At 44.3% G+C, this 18,573-nt stretch overlaps 1 protein-coding gene across 1 annotated transcript in view; it reads left to right on the forward strand.

Moving 5' to 3' along the window:
• The first annotated feature begins 1,060 nt into the window (after positions 1-1,060).
• LOC135513403 (FERM domain-containing protein 6-like) overlaps positions 1,061-18,573 on the forward strand; it is a 42,296-nt gene continuing 24,783 nt past the window's right edge. The window contains exons 1-2 of the mRNA XM_064936328.1: positions 1,061-1,251; positions 16,028-16,141. Of these exons, the coding sequence (XP_064792400.1) occupies positions 1,061-1,251; positions 16,028-16,141 (305 nt within the window). The remainder of the gene's footprint in view (positions 1,252-16,027; positions 16,142-18,573) is intronic.

Here is an 18,573-nt window from a genome sequence, read left to right on the forward strand (position 1 = left end):
AGGGACTGTGAAGAGACCTCTGGTGGCATGTCTTGTGGGAGTGCACTTTGAGCCAGGGAGATTGACATGCATATTATTAATGTTGCTCTCCGTGTACATTTAAGGCCCAGCTGTGCTGCCCTGTTCTGGGTCAATTGTAATTTTCGAGTCCTCTTTGTTGCACCTGACCACACGCCTGGACAGTAGTCAATGTGCGACAAAACTAGGGCCTGTAGGGCCTGCCTTGTTAAGGCAGAGCCGCACTTTATTATGGACAGACTTCTCCCCATCCTAGCTACTGTTGCATCAATATGTTTTGCCCAAATTGTCATTTCAGGTGCTCCAAAGCTTTTTACTACTATCAATTATCTTTATATAATTTCTCTTTGTTTCAAAACTGTTTAGCTGAGCAAACCGGCAAAGAGACAGCCCACGATCACAAATAGCAGTTTGAAAACAAACCTCAGTCAGTCTGAGGAATTTCACTGCATTCCTTGAGGTGACTTCTTCTATTTTTCTCCATGCACTCCAAGTACCCCACATACTCTATGTACCCATACTCTATGTACTCACATATACTCTATGTACTACACATACTCAAGTACCCCACATACTCCATTTGTACTCTATGTACTCCACATACTCAAGTACCCCACATGTCCACCCCACATACTCCATGTACTACACACATACTCTATGTGCTCCACATACTCCAAGTACCCCACATACTCTATGTACTACACATACTCCAAGTACCCCACATACTCTATGTACCCCACATACTCCAAGTACTCCACATACTCCATGTACTCCATGTACCCCACATACTCCATGTACCCCACATACTCCATGTACCCCACATACTCCATGTACCCCACATACTCCATGTACCCCACATACTCCATGTACCCCACATACTCTATGTACCCCACATAGTCTATGTACTACACATACTCTATGTACTACACATACTCCATGTACCCCACATACTCCATGTACCCCACATACTACATGTACCCCACATACTCTATGTACTCTACGTACTCCACGTAATACACACTCCATATACCCCACATACTCCATGTACCCCACATACTCCACAAACCCCACGTACTCCACGTACCCCACATACTCCATGTACCCCACGTACTCCATGTACCCCACGTACTCCATGTACCCCACGTACTCCATGTACCCCACATACTCCACGTACCCCACGTACTCCACGTACCCCACATACTCCACGTACCCCACGTACTCCACGTACCCCACGTACCTACTTACCCCACATACTCCACGTCCGTACTCCCACGCACCCACGCACTCACGTACTCCACATTATTACGTACCCCACATACTCCACGCACTCACGTACTCCACATAGTCCACGTTCTCCCCCATACTCCATGTACTCCCACTCTACTCCCACGTACCCTACGTACTCCATCGTAGCTCCACGTACCCACATACTCTTTGTATTAAGTCTACACGCAACTCCCCGTATGTGGACTACTTGACGTTTTCCCCCGTTAAAGTCTACGTGAGTTGTTTTCTCTTCGTTAAAGTCTACTTGGTGTTTCTCAAGTTAGTTTTCTACGTGAGTTATCTTTTATTTCGTTTTTCATCAACTTAACTTGACTGGACTGCTTGAGTACTTATCTTCTTATACTCTTTGTATTAAGTCTGTGGACTACTTGAACTGTTTTCTCTTTGTTAAAGTGTGTGGACTACTTGAGTTGTTTTCTCTTCGTTAAAGTATGTGGACTACTTGAGTTGTTTTCTCTTCGTTAAAGTGTGTGGACTACTTGAACTGTTTTATCTTCGTTAAAGTATGTGGACTACTTGAGTTGTTTTCTCTTCGTTAAAGTGTGGACTACTTGAACTGTTTTCTCTTCGTTAAAGTATGTGGACTACTTGAGTTGTTATCTCTTCGTTAAAGTCTGTGGACTACTTGAGTTGTTTTCTCTTCGTTAAAGTGTGTGGACTACTTGAACTGTTTTCTCTTCGTTAAAGTATGTGGACTACTTGAGTTGTTTTCTCTTCGTTAAAGTCTGTGGACTACTTGAACTGTTTTCTCTTCGTTAAAGTCTTTGGACTACTTGAGTTGTTATCTCTTCGTTAAAGTCTGTGGACTACTTGAACTGTTTTCTCTTCGTTAAAGTATGTGGACTACTTGAGTTGTTTTCTCTTCGTTAAAGTATGTGGACTACTTGAGTTGTTATCTCTTCGTTAAAGTCTGTGGACTGCTTGTCCTCCAGTTGGTCATTAAAATCTTCATTATGATAATTAATCAGGGTGTAGGAGATGAATGGGTTGTTGTCTATTAGTTTCCTGGCCAGGAACAGGCAGGTTTAATTTAACACAATCCTCTTTGCATACAAAACGAAGGGGGTCAAACTGTCAAGGGGTATACAGATTTCTTCAATGCCAGCCAACGTCCTGTGTATGTCTAAGGTCCGTGGTGTGCATGTGTGTGTGTGTGTGTATGTGTGTGTGTATGTGTGTGTGTGTGTGTGCATGCGTGCTTGTGTGTTTGAGTGAGTGTGTGTGTGTCCATTTGTGTGTGTGTGTTGTGCTTGCTGCTGTTTGAACACCTGCTAATCTGCATTTCATAAACTGGAGGGGAGCTGTTCAACTTTGTCTGATATAATTTGTACACTGCAGGCTTCTATTCATAAGAGGGGGTAGGACACTGCAGGGCCCTATTCATAAGAGGGGGTAGGACACTGCAGGGCCCTATTCATAAGAGGGGGTAGGACACTGCAGGGCCCTATTCATTAGAAGGGGTAGGACTCTGCAGGGCCCTATTCATAAGAGGGGGTAGGACACTGCAGGGCCCTATTCATTAGAGGGGGTAGGACACTGCAGACCCCAATTCATAAAAGGAGGTAGGACACTGCAGGGCCCTATTCATTAGAGGGGTAGGACACTGCAGACCCCAATTCATAAGAGGAGGTAGGACACTGCAGGCCCCAATTCATAAAAGGAGGTAGGATACTGCAGGGCCTTATTCATAACAGGGGGTAGGACAGTGCGGGGCCCTATTCATTGGAGGGGGTAGGACAGTGCGGGGCCCTATTCATTGGAGGGGGTTGGACAGTGCGGGGCCCTATTCATTGGAGGGGTAGGACATTAGAGGGGGTGGACGGGGCCCTATTCATAAGAGGGGGCTGGACAGAGGGGGGGGGTGGACACTGGGGCACTATTCATAAGAGGAGGGGTTGGGCCCTATTCATTAGTAGGACACTGGGGCCCTATTCATTAGAAGAGGGTAGGACACTGCAGGGCCCTATTCATTAGAGGGGGGGTGGACACTGCAGGGCCCTATTCATTAGAGGAGGGTATTCATTAGAGGAGGGTGGACACTGCAGGGCCCTATTCATTATAGATAAGAGGGCCCTAGGGAGGGTAGGAGGAGAAAGAGAAAAGAAGAAAATCTAACAGTCATCTCATGATAAATGAGATGCCTCCGAGACACCAATTCCTCACCTCGGGCTATGGAGAATATAGGTTACAAAATAGCACCATACTCCCTTCATAAAGCACTACTTATATATGGCTCTACCATAGGGCTCTGGTCAAAAGTAGTTCCCTATATTGGGAATAGGGTATAATTTGGGACAAAACCATAATCTAATTTTTCCTTTGAAATCACCTTCATGGAGATGCAATTATCCCTAATAAGATACTGATGCTCTGTGGGACACTTTGCTGCAGAGAGGGGCCTCGAACAACTGCAATGGTAAACAAGGCCTGTGGCAGAAATAGCACCCTATACCTTACATAGTGCACTACGCCCTGGTCAAAAATAGTGCACTATGTAGGGAATAGGGTGCCATTTAGGATGTTATCAAGGTGTGAAGTCGGTTCCAGTACCTGGCTGTCTATCTGAGAGGAAGAATGGGGAAGAGACAGGAAACACGAGCGCTGACCCAGGAACACAATAACACTGTGACCAAGACTAGGAATATCTTATCTCTCACTAACTTCAGTGGAACTGTCACCTTGTCCCTCACGTTGACATGTTGTGATACTGTCCTGTCTTCTAGATGTACACTATTGCAAAACCAAGCTGTATTGTCAGTGTTTCAGCTGTTTTACCAGCAAGGTTATGAACCAAAACCTTGAAAAGATGTCCATACAAAAACATAAAACTGCATCAAAAATTGAAATAGCTGAGGAGCTTTGATAGGTGGATCAAGGACACAGTGACATGAAGTTCAGAGCTAAAACAATACAAGTGATTTCTTCACCAGTAACAGACCCTAAAGGATTCCTTCATCAGTAATGGATCCTAAAGGATTCCTTCATCAGTAATGGATCCTAAAAAGGATTCCTTCATCAGTAATGGATCCTAAATGATACCTTCATCAGTAATGGATCCTAAAGGATTCCTTCACCAGTAATGGATCCTGAAAAGGATTCCTTCATCAGTAATGGATCCTAAATGATTCCTTCATCAGTAATGGACCCTAAAGGATTCCTTCATCATTAATGGATCCTAAATTATTTCTTCACCAGTAATGGATCCTAAAGGATTCCTTCACCAGTAACGGATCCTAAAGGATTCCTTCACCAGTAATGGACCCTAAAGGATTCCTTCACCAGTAACGGATCCTAAAGGATTCCTTCACCAGTAATGGACCCTAAAGGATTCCTTCATCAGTAATGGATCCTAAATGTTTCCTTCACCAGTAATGGATCCTAAAGGATTCCTTCACCAGTAACAGATCCTAAAGTATTCCTTCATCAGTAATGGATCCTAAAGGATGCATTCACCAGTAATGGATCCTAAAGGATTCCTTCACCAGTAATGGATCCTAAAGGATTCCTTCACCAGTAATGGATCCTAAAGGATTCCTTCACCAGTAATGGACCCTAAAGGATTCCTTCAACAGTAATGTATCCTAAAGGATTCCATCATCAGTAATGGATCCTAAAGGATTCCTTCATCAGTAATGGATCCTAAAGGATTCCTTCACCAGTAATGGACCCTAAAGGATTCCTTCATCAGTAATGGATCCTAAAAGGATTCCTTCATCAGTAATGGATCCTAAATGATTCCTTCATCAGTAATGGACCCTAAAGGATTCCTTCATCAGTAATGGATCCTAAATGTTTCCTTCACCAGTAATGGATCCTAAAGGATTCCTTCACCAGTAACAGATCCTAAAGTATTCCTTCATCAGTAATGGATCCTAAAGGATGCATTCACCAGTAATGGATCCTAAAGGATTCCTTCACCAGTATTGGACCCTAAAGGATTCCTTCACCAGTAATGGATCCTAGATGATTCCTTCATCAGTAATGGATCCCAAAGGATGCATTCACCAGTAATGGATCCTAAAGGATTCCTTCACCAGTAATGGATTCTAAAGGATTCCTTCACCAGTAATGGATCCTAAAGGATTCCTTCACCAGTAACGGATCCTAAAGGATTCCTTCACCAGTAATGGATCCTAAAGGATTCCTTCACCAGTAACGGATCCTAAAGGATTCCTTCAACAGTAATGTATCCTAAAGGATTCCATCATCAGTAATGGATCCTAAAGGATTCCTTCATCAGTAATGGATCCTAAAGGATTCCTTCACCAGTAATGGACCCTAAAGGATTCCTTCATCAGTAACAGATCCTAAAGGATTCCTTCACCAGTAATGGATCCTAAAGGATTCCTTCATCAGTAATGGATCCTAGATGATTCCTTCATCAGTATTGGACCCTAAAGGATTCCTTCACCAGTAATGGATCCTAAAGGATTCCTTCACCAGTAATGGATCCTAAAGGATTCCTTCAACAGTAATGGATCCTAAAGGATTCCTTCACCAGTAATGGATCCTAAAGGATTCCTTCACCAGTAATGGATCCTAAAGGATTCCTTCACCAGTAATGGATCCTAAAGGATTCCTTCACCAGTAATGGCCTCTGCCTCTGAATCCATCCAAACTCCAATAAATCCAACAGCATCAATTCTGTCAAAATCAAATAACACAAAATGTACAGTAATCAGTTCTGTGTGTGTGCCTGCGCGCATGTGTGTACATGCTTACGCATGAAAATGTATGTGTGTGTCAGCCATGCTAATGTGATAAAAGATTAGATCATTACTGCAACAGCAACAAACAATGTTCCAAACAACATCTACAGAAGGGGCCCATGGGGGCCTCGCAGCTTCTTCCACAGGTGTATCATTAACAATGTTCATTTCCATAAACGCTAACACAGTGACAAAACAGAAGAAGATGATTTGCATCACATCAAACAGGTAATAACTAACACAGCGGTCGCTTCCCAAATTTACATTTACATTTGAGTCATTTAGTAGACACTCCTATCCAGAGCAAATTAATGCTTCTGACCAGGGCCCTACATAGTGAATAGGGTGCCCCAAGGGCCCTAGTCAGAAGTAGGGCACTACATAAGGAATAGGGTGCCCCATGGGCCCTGGTTAAATGTAGGGCACTATATAGGGAATAGGGTGTCCTAAGGGCCCTGGTCAAAAGTAGTACACTATATATGGACAATGATGTCATTTGGAACACACATTTAATCAGTCAGCAATCCTCTTCATACAGGATGACAATAACCTCTTCAACCATGCAGTCAAGTGTCTGGTCTACTGTTTGATCATCATGGTGTTGTTTAACAGTCAAGTGCCTGGTCTACTGTTTGATCATCATAGAGTGTTGTTTAACAGTCAAGTGTCTGGTCTACTGTTTGATCATCATGGTGTTGTTTAACAGTCAAGTAAGTGCCTGGTCTACTGTTTGATCATCATGGAGTGTTGTTAAACAGTCAAGTGTCTGGTCTACTGTTTGATCATCATGGAGTGTAATTAGACAGTCAAGTGTCTGGTCTACTGTTTGATCATCATGGAGTGTTGTTAAACAGTCAAGTGTCTGGTCTACTGTTTGATCATCATGGAGTGTTGTTAAACAGTCAAGTGTCTGGTCTACTGTTTGATCATCATGGAGTGTAATTAAACAGTCAAGTGCCTGGTCTACTGTTTGATCATCATGGAGTGTTGTTAAACAGTCAAGTGTTTGGTCTGCTGTTTGATCATCATGGAGTGTTGCTAAACATGCTGCACAATTCATGTATCTTTGATGGCTTACCTTTTACATCTAATCAAGACATGATGTCTCTTAATATTCTCATAGAAGCTAGGCAACATGGAGTATGTGCTGTACGGGACATATCCACTTGTAATGGATATATTCCAAGAATTAACAACGGGATTCAAAGAGATACATGCTACAGGGATAACAGTACAGTACAAATGGCAGACATCCTTGGCAGTGGAAATTGAAATGCTTAGCACATCAGACAAATCATCTCACTCTGACCACAGTGCTTACACTAAACATAAATACTTCAGATTCTTATGAGAGGATTTATAAAACATTCGCCAACTCCACTACTAAGTGGAAATCTTTCATTTAAAGCCGTTCTGCTCCACTACTGGTGAAATAAATGGATTCCTCCTGGCCCCGTCTCCATTTTAACCAGCTAGAACAGAGTTTTGCATTATTCAACAGAAATAAATGGTATCCTATTTTCTACCCTACAGTTCTGAGTCTGGAGTGTATGAATCCTAACACCTTGTTTATTAATTTAGAGGAGGAGGGAGGGTTGTAAGTGTGTGTGTGTGTGTGCGTGCATGCATGTGTGTGTGTGTGTGTGTGTGTGTGTGTGTGTGTGTGTGTGTGTGTGTGGTTGGTTGTCCCTCATGTAGCTTGAGAAGCATGAGGGGAGAGAAGGAAGATGGGAGCAAAGACCAAGGGGAGCGAATGAGGAGGGGAGCCGGGAGCAAAGACCGAGGGGAGCGAATGAGTAGGGGAGCCAGGAGAGAGAGAACAGAGAGAAAGGAGAAGAAACAGGAGGAGAAAGGCTAGAGGAGAGAAAGAGAACAGAGAGAGAACAGAGAGAAAGAAGAACAAACAGGAGAAAGGCAAGAGGAGAGAGAGAGAACAGAGAGAGAGAGAGAGAACAGATAGAACAGAGAGAAACGAGAACAAAAAGGAGGAGAAAGGCTAGAGGAGAGAGAGAAAGAACAGAGAGAAAGGAGAATAAACAGGAGAGAGGCTAGATGAGAGAACAGAGAGAGAGAGAACAGAGAGAGAACAGAGAGAACAGAAAGAGAGAGAACAGAGAACAAACAGGAGGAGAAAAGGCTAGAGAGAGAACAGAGAGAGAGAGAACAAACAGGAGGAGAAAGGCTAGAGGAGAGAGAGAGAGAACAGAGAGAGAGAGAACAGAAAGAGAGAGAACAGAGAACAAACAGGAGGAGAAAGGCTAGAGAGAGAACAGAGAGAGAACAAACAGGAGGAGAAAGGCTAAGAGAGAACAGAGAGAGAGAACAGAAGAGAGAGAACAGAGAACAAACAGGAGGAGAAAGGCTAGAGAGAGAGAACAGAGAGAGAGAACAGAAAGAGAGAGAACAGAGAACAAACAGGAGGAGAAAGGCTAGAGAGAGAACAGAGAGAGAGAGAACAAACAGGAGGAGAAAGGCTAGAGAGAGAACAGAGAGAGAGAGAACAGAAAGAGAGAGAACAGAGAACAAACAGGAGGAGAAAGGCTAGAGAGAGAGAACAGAGAGAGAGAGAGAACAGAAAGAGAGAGAACAGAGAACAAACAGGAGGAGAAAGGCTAGGAGAGAACAGAGAGAGAGAGAACAGAAAGAGAGAGAACAGAGAACAAACAGGAGGAGAAGGCTAGAGAGAGAACAGAGAGAGAGAGAACAAACAGGAGGAGAAAGGCTAGAGAGAGAACAGAGAGAGAGAGAACAGAAAGAGAGAGAACAGAGAACAAACAGGAGGAGAAAGGCTAGAGAGAGAGAACAGAGAGAGAGAGAGAACAGAAAGAGAGAGAACAGAGAACAAACAGGAGGAGAAAGGCTAGAGAGAGAACAGAGAGAGAGAGAGAACAGAAAGAGAGAGAACAGAGAACAAACAGGAGGAGAAAGGCTAGAGAGAGAACAGAGAGAGAGAGAGAACAGAAAGAGAGAGAACAGAGAACAAACAGGAGGAGAAAGGCTAGAGAGAGAGAACAGAGACAGAGAGAGAACAAACAGGAGGAGAAAGGCTAGAGGAGAGAGAGAGAGAACAGAGACAGAGAGAGAACAAACAGGAGGAGAAAGGCTAGAGGAGAGAGAGAGAGAACAGAGAGAAAGGAGAACAAACAGGAGAAAGGCTAGGAGAGAGAGAGAACACAAAGTGAAAAGAAAGAGTGTGAAGATAAATATCAGATGAACAAGGGAGAGAGGAAAGGGCAAAACGACAGAGCGTACCCAGTAGAGATGGTGAAGAGAAATGGCAGAGAAGAGAGGAAAAGAGGAACAGAAACGTGTGGATGTAGCATAATGTTAGACTATGTAAATGTTGATGTGATGGCAGACAGATCTTCATTTACATAGTCTAACGTTATGCCACATCCTGTTTCTCTAACCATCTGCCATCACATCAACATTTACATAGAGAAACAGGACAGGACATTATGCCACATCCTGTTTCTCTATGTAAATGTTGATGTGATGGCAGGCACACAGAGAAACAGGATGTGGCATAATGTTAGACTATGTAAATGAAGATGTGATGGCAGACACACAGAGAAACAGGATGTGGCATAATGTTAGACTATGTAAAAAAATATATTTATTTAACTAGGCAAGTCAGTTAAGAACAAATTCTTACTTTCAATGACGGCCTAGGAACAGTGGGTTAACTGCCTGTTCAAGGGCAGAACGACAGATTTGTACCTTGTCAGCTTGGGGGTTTGAACTTGCAACCTTCCAGTTACTAGTCCAATGCTCTAACCACTAGGCTACACTGCCCCCCCCAAATGTTGATGTGATGGCTGACACACAGAGAAACAGGATGTAGTATAATGTTAGACTATGTAAATGAAGATGTGATGGCAGACACACAGAGAAACAGGATGTAGTATAATGTTAGACTATGTAAATGAAGATGTGATGGCAGACACACACAGTAATAGATGTGGATTGTTCCCAAGTGTTACAAAACCAAAGACATAGCATAATATGAAATACACATACATAGAAACTTGAAAACTCCCTCACTGGCCACACCTAAGAGTCCATTCCAGTTAAACAGGGTGTTCCACAGGGCTCTGTGCTGGACCCCCTACTCTCCATTATCTACCCCCCTGCCCATTATTAAAACTGCTTCGTCACCTCATATCTACATAAGCATGTAATATATGACTTAATCCACGTCAAGGACCACATTGGAAATAAGTGTTGTTTCATGATTTAATGTGTCACCCTCTTGGATTGTAGATTTATATTAGTGGTTGCCAACAATATTGATCATTCAATACCATATTGATATTGTTAGATATGGACATGAACGATGCATGTTGTGATATTGTTTTATCCTTCCTAGCCTTTTTACCCAAAATCAAACTCACCAAGTGGAGGTCTCTGCAGGTTGAGTTGTTGCTGCACATGTTGCTGGCACAGTCGTCTATGTCTTGCTCACATCTCACACCAGCATAGCCAGGTTGTACAGTAGAACCCATCTACCACTAAAAGGGAGAGAAATATGCCAATTAGGTATAACTTTACAATGTACTATGGATGGATTTGATAGTCTCTCTCTCTCTCTCTCTAATGTGTCGATTTCAGTGCACCATGTCAGAAATTAAAATTCATCTTTCTTATTTTCTATTTATTAATCATTGATGATGTTAAAGAGATTCATCGCCATCTCCTTTTCTTACCAAGTCTGTCTCCCAAATGGCACCCATAGGACTGTGGTCAGAAATAGTGCACTATGTAGAGAATAGAATGTCATTTGGGACAAAGACCACCACAACAGTAGTACACAGTCAGTGGCAGTGACAGGGGTAATTGCGACGGTTCTTCCAGGGGAGTGAATTTATTACAACCCGTAGCCATGGGTCCTTCATTATCCCAAAGATTTACCATGTAATATATGCTGTCACTCTATCTTTGGTGTGTGTAGCTGCTATTACTCTCATTAAATGATTTAGGTCATGGGTGGCAGTGGCATTACTCATCCCAGCTGATGCGGCTGGGTAACTGGGGCTGGGTATATGGGGCTGGGTATATGGGGCTGGGTGGCTGGGTAACTGGGGCTGGTTATATGGGGCTGGGTATATGGGGCTGGGTATATGGGGCTGGGTGGCTGGGTATATGAGGCTGGGTGGCTGGGTATATGGGGCTGGGTGGCTGGGTATATGAGGCTGGGTGGCTGGGTATATGGGGCTGGGTGGCTGGGTATATGGGGCTGGGTGGCTGGGTATATGGGGCTGGGTGGCTGGGTATATGAGGCTGGGTGGCTGGGTATATGGGGCTGGGTGGCTGGGTATATGGGGCTGGGTGGCTGGGTATATGGGGCTGGGTGGCTGGGTATATGGGGCTGGGTGGCTGGGTATATGAGAATGGGTGGCTGGGTATATGAGGCTGGGTGGCTGGGTATATGAGGCTGGGTGGCTGGGTATATGGGGCTGGGTATATGGGGCTGGGTGTACAGGTTGGGTATATGGGGCTGGGTATATAGGGCTAGGTATATGGGGCTGGGTGACTGGGGCTGGGTGTACGGGTTGGGTATATGGGGCTGGGTATACTGGGGCTGGGTATATGGGGCTGGGTGACTGGGGTTGGGTATATGGGGCTAGGTATATGGGGCTGGGTGACTGGGGCTGGGTGTACGGGTTGGGTATATGGGGCTGGGGCTGGGTATGGGGCTGGGTGTACGGTTGGGTATATGGGGCTGGGTATATGGGGTGGGGTGACTGGGGCTGGGTATACGGGTTGGGTATATGGGGCTGGGTATATGGGGCTAGGTATATGGGGCTGGGTGACTGGGGCTGGGTGTACGGGTTGGGTATATGGGGCTGGGTATATGGGCTGGGTATATGGGGCTGGGTATATGGGTCTGGGTATACAGGTTGGGTATATGGGGCTAGGTGTATGGGGCTGGGTATATGGGGCTGGGTATATGGGGCTGGGTATATGGGGCTGGCTATATGGGGCTGGGAATATGGGGCTGGGTGACTGGGGCTGGGTGACTGGGGCTGGGTGACTGGGGCTGGGTATATAGGGCTGGGTAAATGGGGCTGGGTAAATGGAGCTGGGTACATGGGGCTGGGTGACTGGGGCTGGGTAAATGGGGCTGGGTAAATGGGGCTGGGTACATGGGGCTGGGTAAATGGGGCTGGGTGACTGGGGCTGGGTGTCTGGGGCTGGGTGACTGGGGCTGGGTGTCTGGGGCTGGGTATATAGGGCTGGGTGACTGGGGCTGGGTAAATGGGGCTGGGTAAATGGGGCTGGGTAAATGGGGCTGGGTGACTGGGGCTGGGTGACTGGAGATGGGTATATGGGGCTGGGTATATGGGGCTGGGTATATGGGGCTGGGTATATAGGGCTGGGTATATAGGGCTGGGTATATAGGGCTGGGTATATAGGGCTGGGTATATGGGGCTGGGTATATGGGGTGGGGTGACTGGGTATATGGGGCTGGGTGACTGGGGCTAGGTATATAAGGATGGGAGACTGGAGTTGGGTATATGGGGCTGGGTATACGGGTTGGGTATATGGGGCTGGGTATATGGGGGCTGGGTGACTGGGGTTGGGTATATGGGGCTGGGTAAATAGGGCTAGGTATATGGGGCTGGGTATATGGGGCTGGTTATATGGGGCAGGGTGGCTGGGTATATGAGGCTGGGTGACTGGGGCTGGGTATATGGGGCTGGGTGTACGGGGTTGGGTATATGGGGCTGGGTATATAGGGCTAGGTATATGGGGCTGGGTGACTGGGGCTGGGTGACTGGGGCTGGGTGACTGGGGCTGGGTGACTGGGGCTGGGTATATGGGGCTGGGTATATGGGGCTGGGTATATGGGGCTGGGTATATGGGACTGGAATATAGGGCTGGATATATAGGGCTGGGTATATGGGGCTGGGTATATGGGGCTGGGTATATGGGGGTGGGGTGACTGGGTATATGGGGCTGGGTATATGGGGTGGGGTGACTGGGTATATGGGGCTGGGTGACTGGGGCTAGGTATATAAGGATGGGAGACTGGAGTTGGGTATATTGGGTATACGGGGTTGGGTATATGGGCTGGGTGACTGGGGTTGGGTATATGTGGCTGTGTATATGGGGCTGGGTATATAGGCTAGTATGGGGCTGGGTGACTGGGGCTGGGTATATGGGTTGGGCTATGGGGCTGGGTATATGGGGCTGGGTGACTGGGGCTGGGTATATGGGGCTGGGTATATGGGGCTGGGTATATGGGGCTGGGAATATAGGGGCTGGATATATGGGCTGGGTGACTGGGGGGCTAAATGGGGCTGGGTGACTGGGGCTGGGTATATGGGGCTGGGTATATGGGGCTGGGTGACTGGGGCTGGGTGACTGGGGCTGGGTGACTGGGGCTGGGTATATGGGGCTGGGTATATGGGGCTGGGTATATGGGGCTGGGTGACTGGGGCTGGGTGACGGGGGCTGGGTATATGGAGCTGGGTATATGGAGCTGGGTATATGGGGCTGGGTATATGGGGCTGGGTGACTGGGGCTGGGTGACGGGGGCTGGGTATATAGGGCTGGGTATGGGTAGGGATTCTTCAATTAAGTATTTGTTGTCATTCAACGAGAGACGACTCATTTTCATGTACATTTTTTCATTGAGATATTTGCACCAAACATCTTAGCTAGATGTAAAATTGCCTGACTAAGATCTCCTAGGCAAAAACATCACCATTAAATGAATGACAGAATTCTTGAGTTATTCCTCACTATTTTAAAAGAAGTGTATACTGGCTATGACTTCTCAAAATGGACAAACAGTACCATTGCTGCTTATTACTTGTTGTTCAAGTGAAGTTCTATGATATTGAAACAGTGACACTGCCCCTGTATCTACAGGGCTCACAAATGTGTGCATTATATAGGAATAGGACATCACTTATGACAGTCTTACTGTCATCTTTATTAAGGAACCTCTGGAATACTGTTTTTAATGTTATAATATCCTCCTGAGACGCAGCAATTAAGCAGCTTTAATGACACCTCACTCTTTCCCCAATTTTCGCCTAAAATGACATAAAATCTAACTGCCTGTAACTCAGGCCCTGAAGCAAGGATATGCATATTCTTGGTACCATTCAAAGGAAACACTTTGAAGTTTGTGGAAATGTGCGACGAATGTAGAGAATGTAGGAGAATAACTTCAATAGATCTGGTAAAGATAAAGACGGTTCAAAGAACAAAAACGTTATTTTGTATTTCTTTTGTACCATCATCTTTGAAATGCAAGAGAAAGGCACATAATGTATTATTTCAGCCCAGGTGCCATTAAGATTTTGGCCAATAGATTGCAGCAGTGTATGTGCAACGTTTTAGACTGATCTAATGAACAATTGCATTACTTTTAAAAATGTTGTATCAAAACTGCCCAAATGTGCCCTATTTTGTCTATTAATACCTTTTCATGTTCAAAACTGTGCACTCCCCTCCACAAATATGATGGTATTCTTTCACTGTAATAGCTACTGTAAATAGGACAGTGCAGTTAGATTAACAAGAATTTAAGCTTTCTGCCAATATCAGATATGTCTATGTCCTGGGAAATGTTCTTGTCACTTACAACCTCATGCTAATCGCATTAGCCTACGTTAGCTCAACCGTCCCGTGGAAGGGACACTGATCTCCAAAAAAGTTTAAGAGAATATTCTGGGCCCGGGGCTTCCCAAAAGTATCTTATGGTTAAGTTAATCGTTAGAACCTTCGTAACGTTCCAATTGAAAACACTCGTAATCTAACGTCTACCTCATACCACTTGTAGAACAGCTTAGTGCGTCCTTAGATGTTTTTTGTTGCCCTCCCGTTGTCAAGCCACCCTATATTGGCGGCACCATAGTGGCACCATAAGCTCAGCCATTCTGGATGGAGGCTATAGTGCCTGGAAATACCATGACATTGCTAAAGGAGTCAAACAACTTTGCCAGCATTATCACGTCGTCAAGTTACTTTAGACGGAAGGCAATGTTGTAAATCTTTATCAGCTCTCATTGATCATTGATGATGCATTGAGTAGAATGCTCAGTTGGGCACTAGTCCAAAACGAACGTTCAAAACTATTTTGTGACGAAACATGTGACCTATGAATAGGCTAGGCCTTCAATAATATTGAAATACATTTAATGTTCAATCAATTTAGTTCTATTTTACTCTTTGTAGGCTCCTGTCTGTAATTTGTCTCAACATATTGCTTAATGTGTAGCATAACGATGTGCCAAATATTGATTTAGTACATTGTTATAGAGTAAGAATTCAAATAAGCCACCTGACTATTTGCAGCCATAGGTGATACTATCTATCTAGGAGCTGATCCGTTGTCAGCATTGTAGAATAATTCTAAAGTAAGGTAAGTTTTGAATGGAGAAAGTTGATCCGAGACCAGTGTTTCCTTTCTTTTGATCCTATCAGTATCGACACATGCCTCAACGATGCACTTAGTTCCTTCTGTGTCATGTTTTTGGAAACTATATATTACGTCTTTGGCCATTGTAGGAACGATGCATCGTTAAAACACTCGGAAGCCTAAGTTCCATCACTATTGGGAAACCGGGCCCTGGACTTCTCAATGATATCACGTGTGGGGGTATCACCTTGATCATTTATTCTTTTTTCTTCTTTTTTTACCCCTTTTTCTCCCCAATTTCGTGGTGTCCAATTGTTAGTAGTTACTGTCTTGTCTCATCGCTACAACTCCCGTACGGACTCGGGAGAGACGAAGGTCGAAAGCCATGCGTCCTCCGAAACACAACCCTACCAAGCCGCACTGTTTCTTTAACACAGCGCGCATTCAACCCGGAAGCCAGCCTCACCAATGTGTCGGAGGAAACACCTGGCGACCTTGGTTAGAGGGTACTGCGCCCGGCCCGCCACAGGAGTCGCTGGAGCGCGATGAGACAAGGATATCCCTACCGGCCAAACCCTCCCTAACCCGGACGACGCTAGGCCAATTGTGTATCGCCTCATTGACCTCACGGTCACAGCCGGCTGCGACAGAGCCTGGGCTCGAACCCAGAGTCTCTGGTGGCACAGCTAGAACTGCGATGCAGCGCCTTAGACCCCTGCGCCACCCGGGAGAGACCCCTGCGCCACCCGGAGTATAATGATAATTTGATAATTTATTCTTTCTGGTTCTTCAAAATGGCCGCCATCCCCATTAGCACATTTTATGTTAAGTGTGTATTTGCGTAATTAACTTTTTTTGTGAGTTTGATATTCAGATTATTTCTAAAAGGCAAATATCGCAGGAATAGTTTGATGAGTTTTCAGAGCAGTGTGATAATTTTTTCACATTAAATAAGAGCTTGTTTTTTAAAAACCTTTATTTAACTAGGCAAGTCAGTTAAGAGCAAATTCTTATTTACAATGACAGCCTACTGGGAAACAGTGTGTTAACTGCCTTGTTCAGGGGCTTAATGACAGATTTTTACCTTGTCAGCTCAGGGATTTGATCCAGCAACCTTTCGGGTACTGGCCCACCACTAACCACAAGGCTAACTCCTGCCCCTGTATTGGACATCAGTATGATAATAAATATCCTCTGTAGTGGACATCAGGATGTTTATAAATGTCCTCTGTAGTGGACATCATGATGTTTATAAATGTCCTCTGTAGTGGACATCATGATGTTTATAAATGTCCTCTGTAGTATACATCAGGATGTTATTAAATATCCTCTGTAGTGGACATCAGGATGTTATTAAATGTCCTCTGTAGTGGACATCAGGATGTTATTAAATGTCCTCTGTAGTGGACATCAGGATGTTATTAAATATCCTCTGTAGTGGACATCAGGATGTTATTAAATGTCCTCTGTAGTGGACATCAGGATGTTATTAAATGTCCTCTGTAGGACATCAGGATGTTATTAAATGTCCTCTGTAGTGGACATCATGATGTTATTAAATGTCCTCTGTAGTGGACATCAGGATGTTATTAAATGTCCTCTGTAGTGGACATCAGGATGTTATTAAATGTCCTCTGTAGTGGACATCATGATGTTATTAAATGTCCTCTGTAGTGGACATCAGGATGTTATTAAATGTCCTCTGTAGTGGACATCAGGATGTTTATAAATGTCCTCTGTAGTGGACATCAGGATGTTATTAAATATCCTCTGTAGTAGACATCAGGATGTTATTAAATGTCCTCTGTAGTGGACATCAGGATGTTATTAAATATCCTCTGTAGTGGACATCAGGATGTTATTAAATGTCCTCTGTAGTGGACATCAGGATGTTATTAAATATCCTCTGTAGTGGACATCAGGATGTTATTAAATGTCCTCTGTAGTGGACATCAGGATGTTATTAAATATCCTCTGTAGTGGGCATCAGGATGTTATTAAATGTCCTCTGTAGTGGACATCAGGATGTTTATAAATATCCTCTGTAGTAGACATCAGGATGTTTATAAATGTCCTCTGTAGTGGACATCAGGATGTTATTAAATGTCCTCTGTAGTGGACATCAGGATGTTTATAAATGTCCTCTGTAGTGGACATCAGGATGTTTATAAATGTCCTCTGTAGTGGACATCAGGATGTTTATAAATGTCCTCTGTAGTGGGCATCAGGATGTTATTAAATGTCCTCTGTAGTGGACATCAGGATGTTATTAAATGTCCTCTGTAGTGGACATCAGGATGTTTATAAATGTCCTCTGTAATGGACAACAGGATGTTATTAAATGTCCTCTGTAGTGGACATCAGGATGTTATTAAATGTCCTCTGTAGTGGACATCATGATGTTATTAAATATCCTCTGTAGTGGGCATCAGGATGTTATTAAATATCCTCTGTAGTGGACATCAGGATGTTATTAAATGTCCTCTGTAGTGGACATCATGATGTTATTAAATGTCCTCTGTAGTGGACATCATGATGTTATTAAATGTCCTCTGTAGTAGACATCAGGATGTTTATAAATGTCCTCTGTAGTGGACATCAGGATGTTATTAAATGTCCTCTGTAGTGGACATCAGGATGTTATTAAATGTCCTCTGTAGTAGACATCAGGATGTTTATAAATGTCCTCTGTAGTGGACATCAGGATGTTATTAAATGTCCTCTGTAGTAGACATCAGGATGTTTATAAATGTCCTCTGTAGTGGACATCAGGATGTTTATAAATGTCCTCTGTAGTGGACACCAGGATGTTATTAAATGTCCTCTGTAGTGGACATCAGGATGTTATTAAATGTCCTCTGTAGTGGACATCAGGATGTTATTAAATGTCCTCTGTAATGGACAACAGGATGTGCTGACTATGTTTTTTCCTCCTGTCCTCATTTATTGTCAAAATCAAAAGCAGATTTCCAATTTTATTTAACCTTTATTAAACTACGGAGAGTCAGTTAAGAACAAATTCTTATTTACAATGACGGCCTAGGAACAGTGCCTTGTTCGGGGGCAGAACAACAAATGTTGACCTTGTCAGCTCAGGGATTCGATCTCACAACCTTTCGGTTACTGGCCCTACACTCTAACCACTAGGCTACCTGCTGGTTACTGGACTAACGCTCCAACCAC

The sequence above is a fragment of the Oncorhynchus masou genome, chromosome 24 (genome assembly GCF_036934945.1).
Source record: "Oncorhynchus masou masou isolate Uvic2021 chromosome 24, UVic_Omas_1.1, whole genome shotgun sequence".
NCBI lineage: Eukaryota > Metazoa > Chordata > Actinopteri > Salmoniformes > Salmonidae > Oncorhynchus > Oncorhynchus masou.